Source organism: Cibotium barometz, chromosome 28 (genome assembly GCF_041138505.1).
Source record: "Cibotium barometz isolate CiBa-2024 chromosome 28, ASM4113850v1, whole genome shotgun sequence".
NCBI lineage: Eukaryota > Viridiplantae > Streptophyta > Polypodiopsida > Cyatheales > Cibotiaceae > Cibotium > Cibotium barometz.
Window position 1 is genome coordinate 46,386,063 of NC_141073.1, and position 5,279 is coordinate 46,391,341.

General features: G+C 41.1%; 1 protein-coding gene across 1 annotated transcript; it reads left to right on the forward strand.

Annotated features, from left to right (window-relative positions):
• Positions 1–2,475: 2,475 nt before the first annotated feature.
• Positions 2,476–3,474, forward strand: LOC147622863 (microbial Terpene synthase-like protein 13). Its single transcript, XM_086822625.1, has one exon. The coding sequence runs from the start codon at positions 2,476–2,478 to the stop codon at positions 3,472–3,474; it is 999 nt and encodes a 332-aa protein (XP_086678751.1).
• Positions 3,475–5,279: the final 1,805 nt, after the last annotated feature.

Genomic DNA, 5,279 nt, shown 5'->3' on the forward strand with positions numbered 1-5,279 from the left:
TGTAAATATTGGAAGTCTGTAGTGTGTGTGTGTGTGTGTGTGTGTTTTTCTTTAATAAACTTGTTTATATAACCCTTGGGCAATAAAGCATTGATTTCCAAACAGGTAAGGACATACACAGACTATATTATTGAGGGAATCAAATTTGGTGCCAAGATGGTGCGCATACTAAAATCCATGTATTTTGAGCGGTCTCTCTCTTTTTTTTTTTCAATAAAGGTAATTTTATTATTGAAGAAAATCGAGACAAGTTACAAAAGTCGGTGAATTTTATTATTGAAGAAAATCGAGACATGTATTTTGAGCGGTCTCTCTTTTTTTTTCAATAAAGGTAATTTTATTATTGAAGAAAATCGAGACAAGTTACAAAAGTCGGTGAAGAAAATCGAGACAAGTTACAAAAGCTTCACACAAAAAGAATAGGCATTAAGTACATCTGTCTCTTTAAAAACAAGTTTAGAGCGTGCCATAAAGCTTCACACAAAAAGAATATGCATTAAGTACATATATTCCAAAAAAGCCTTGAAAATGGGAAGGAAAAAATTTAACTGGTCTAGCCAATTTTTGCTTGCCTAGCCTTGGGTGGTTGCTCAAGATTCAACCAAGTCGGACATGAGGTTGTTGCTTCAAAAACACCTCCATTTCAACTTTCCTGTATGCGGAGAGTTTGTGTGCATGCCCTAGTCTTATTCACATTGTGGTAACCTAAACACTTAGACACCTTAGACAAAATAAGTGTTGAATTTGACAGTCATAATATATATTGGCCCAAAGCAAAAAAGATGGTTTTCACTTAGTCTAGTGCCTCTTCACCACCAAATCTTCTCAAGAGAAGCAAAAGAAAAGAACCTATTTAAAAAAATTATTTATATTTCAAAGGGGTTAGTGGAAAATTCTGTTGGTCTGCTATTAAAGAGTCAGAATGTAAGTTAAGGTGGAAAGGATGGGTACTTCTAAACTTTAATTTGGCAATCATTTTGGTTAACCTCCTCAAACATATATAATCGATGGGATTCTATCGCTTTGTGACTAATTGTGTCAGGTATTATCAAAGATGGGTACTTCTAAACCTTAATTGGGTAATCATTTTGGTTAACCTCCTCAAACATATGTAATCGATGGGATTGTGTCGCTTTGTGACTAATTGTGTCAGGTATCAGATGTCTCCTTTTTGGTTTACATCTATGGTTGTAATTGGGTTTTGAACTTGGGTCTATACTTCTGTACAGTCACCTATTCTTCTGGTAATATATTGATTTCATTTTTTAAAAAAGTCTCTGAAGAAATATCTCCTCAAAATAATCATTTTCATGATTTTCCAACGGTCTATGAAATAGGAGTGGTCCAAAATGGTAGCAAGGATGCCTGGCATGCCTTTCTCTCTCCTCTCTCTCTCTCTCTCGTTTTTTATGGTCCAATGAAATTTGAAGTTTTTGGCTTTTATCACTTGGGCTCTTTTATAAAGTGCTGGCATTTTGTGGCTTTTATATACCCGCTCTCCAGATATGGCAGTGGCACCTTGCTTGTCACACATGGAGAATATAAAATATAAAGTTGCCACCACAAGTTGGCAATATGGAGCCAAATCAAAGTCAAAACTTGAGATATGAATAATGTTTGTGGTAAGCAAGCTGAATGAGGTGGACTTCTAAGCCTTGCTTGTCGTCGCAGATGGAGAGTATAAAATATGAAGTTGCCACCACAAGTTGGCAATATGGAGCCAAATCAAAGTCAAAACTTGAGATATGAATAATGTTTGTGGTAAGTAAGTTGAGTGAGGTGGACTTCCAAGCCTTGCTTGTCGCACATGGAGAGTATAAAATATGAAGTTGCCACCACAAGTTGGCAATATGGAGCCAAATCAAAGTCAAAACTTGAGATATGAATAATGTTTGTGGTAAGCAAGTTGAGTGAGGTGGACTTCCAAGCCTTGCTTGTCGCACATGGAGAGTACAAAATATGAAGTTGCCACTAGAGCCAAATCAAAGTCTAAAACTTGAGATATGAATAATGTTTGTAGTAGCAAGCAAGTTGAGTGAGGTGGATTTCCAAGCCTTGCTTGTCACACATGGAGAGTATAAAATATGAAGTTGCCACTGGAGGCAAATCAAAGTCTAAAACTTGAGATATGAATAATGTTTGTGGCAAGCAAGTTGAGTGGGGTGGACTTCCAAGCCCTGCTTGTCACACATGGAGAGTATAAAATATGAAGTTGCCACCACAAGTTGGCAATATGGAGCAAATCAAAGTCAAAACTTAAGATATGAATAATGTTTGTGGCAAGCAAGTTGAGTGAGGTGGGCAATATGGAGCAAATCAAAGTCAAAACTTGAGATATGAATAATGTTTGTGGCAAGCAAGTTGAGTGAGGTGGACTTCCAAAGTCCCTGAAAACACCGAAGCAGGACTTAACTCACTATCTCTCTCATGGAGCTCAACAAAGCATTCAAGGTCCCTTCTTGCTCTTTCAAGCCCATGTTACATCCTGACTATGAGAAAATCAAAGCTGAGTGCGAGCCCTGGATCTTAGCTTTCACTGCACCTGCTTCCGCCGCCGCGGCGCAATTCTGGCTCCGTTGCTCCTTCCCCTTGATCGGCAGCCTCGCTTACGCACATTGCATAACTCCCCGTGTGGTTCTGCTGGTAAAGCTTCTCACATGGTTCTTCGTCTCCGACACCGACGATGATGACCCAGCAACGCGCGGCTGCGAAACGGACCATGTCTGGCAACGTCACGATCTCATCCTCGCATGCTACGAGGGCCGCAAGCTACCCCTTGATCACACCACCAAAGGACTAGCTGCCCTGCATGACATCTGGAAGGACATGTCCAAGGACATGCCTCCCAAAATGCAGGCTAGGTTCATGGTGGCAATGAAAGACCACCTCAATGCTAACAGACTTCAAGCTCACTACCGGAAGGCGGGCCGCTTGCCGGACGTCGATGAGTACATCAACGGGCTGCGTAGACAAACCTCGCTTGTCTTGCCTTGCCTAATTCTCATCGAATACGGGCTCGGCATTGAGCTCGATGACGAGACGGTGAGCAGCGAGCTGTTGTTGCGTCTACACGATGCAGTGGTGGATCACATAGCCCTCTCCAATGACTTGTTTTCTTCTCTAGCTGAGAATGTCTATAAGGACTACTTCAACCTGCCTTCTGTAATTGCGCGGGCGAGCGCAGTGGAACAGTCGGAATTCACGTATGCAGACGCGACGGCGGAAGCGCTGATCATGGTGGAAAAGGTGGACAAGTTGTGTGTGCAGCTGATGGGAGAGGTAGAGAGGTCCAAGCTCATTGACAAGCCTGGTGTGCAAGCCTACCTGCGGGGCCTGGCCTTATGGTTGTCGGGCAACGTAGAATGGTCCCTTAAGACAGCCCGCTATTCGCACACCTGCTCCCCACAAGGCGTTGTGCTCTCGGTGGCCAGCGACGGCGGCCTGCCTATTCATGTCTCTCGAGGCTTCAACTAGCGATGTTGTGGCCATAGGGAACGTCTTTTGCTCATTCTTGAAAGTAACCTTTTATTAGTCTCTTTGAAGTAATGTGTCCACTTCGTGTGTGTGTGAGAGAAAGAGAGAGGGGCACTTAGTGTGTGTGTGTGTGTGTGACACCTTCCACAAGCTTGCAAAATTGTGAGAGGCCGCTAGGCCCCCATCGGTGCCCATCCTTCTGCTCGGCAGATGCCTATGTGTGCACCAGTGTGTGCGAAAAAAATAATTTACAAAACATATATATTTCCTTTTCACATACTTTCCCTTTGGAAATTTAGAGATGTAAACCTTTTGTTTTGGCTTTTAGCACTATTTTCTTGTGATTTACAACCAGCATTTATTCTTTCTTCCTTAAATTGCAATCAGCCATTTTGGATTTCTAACCAGCCCAAGTGTTAGCTAAGACGCATTTTTCACGCATTGGTGTACACTAACCCAAGGAATTGTAAGATGTGATTTATGCTTTTTTGCTGTCCTTGGGGGCAAGAGTAACAATGAGGGATTTGTCCTCTAAACAAATGACTAGAATGATAGCAGGAGGTGCTTGAATGGCTGTTTATTACGATGATGACAACACACCAATTTATCTCAATTTCAAATCAAAATATGTAAAAGTCTAAGACTTCATGTCTTATTGCACCCATTGACCTCCACAATGCATATTGTGGTCATCTTGGGTTCACCATAATTTGGTAATCATCCTTCTTTAGTTTATACTTGGAGGAAATTAATATCACGCTCTTATCTTACTTCAACACTTGTTAAACATGCATGGCTACAAAACTCTTTCAACGTCGATTTAAAGACCTCAAACCTTCCCTAAAGCATGCAAAAGTAGTCAAAAAAGACTTTTTTTTAAAAGTTCACATGCATGCAGTCCCCAAAAAGTCACCTTTTTTAGACATGCACATATGAGTCAAATTGAGATTTTCATAGACATGCATCACTAGAAAGTGGCGCCAGATTTGTTTTGCACTCACAAATCATAATAAATTAGAAAACTTACAAAGCATAAAAGCTGATCATCTTGTCTTTTTCCAATCACCGCCGTTAGATTTTAAACTTCTAATTCTTCCATTTAGTGTGTACCTTTAGATTTTAAACTTCTAAGTCTTCCATTTAATGTTAAATCGACAACAGTCTCATAGACATCAAAATCTACTAGTGCATGTCTAATGCTAGCACCTAGGAAGTGTACATAGTGTCGGCATGCTAAGTTCTACGGGGATGAGGAACACGAGCTATTGGCGGGCCAATCACCCCAATTTGCCCCACCGCCCAGATCGCCGTCCGAAATAACCATTGCATAACAAACTGAGCCTTCTTGTTTTGTAAATGAACATGTAACAGCTTCTTGAAAAACGGGTAGTACCCGTGTAGTTGTAAGGAAAAAGGGGATTAGTGGGATAAGGGGAAAAAGAGGTAGGAAGAGACTTGGTCTACCCCACTGAGACTGTAGGGAAGGATTGCATTCTTGTCGAGATAGGTGAAGACTCATGTCGGGTCTACTTGGGCCCAAAGGAGAGAAACAATACCAAATAGGGGTACAACAGAGTTGAGTGAGCAATTCATGAGCAGAGTTCTTGCTAAGGCATTGTACTATATTGTTATTACTCAAGAATGACACATGGATTGGTCTTTGTCGTCTTAGTGTTGTTTCTCTCTCTACTCGTCTCTATCTATTCAATATTCAATCTTGTGTTAAGCTTGGTCTGAATGTGGATTACTATCTAGATTCAGGACAATCTTATGAACTAATTTTCTTTGCAGTCATAAGTAATATC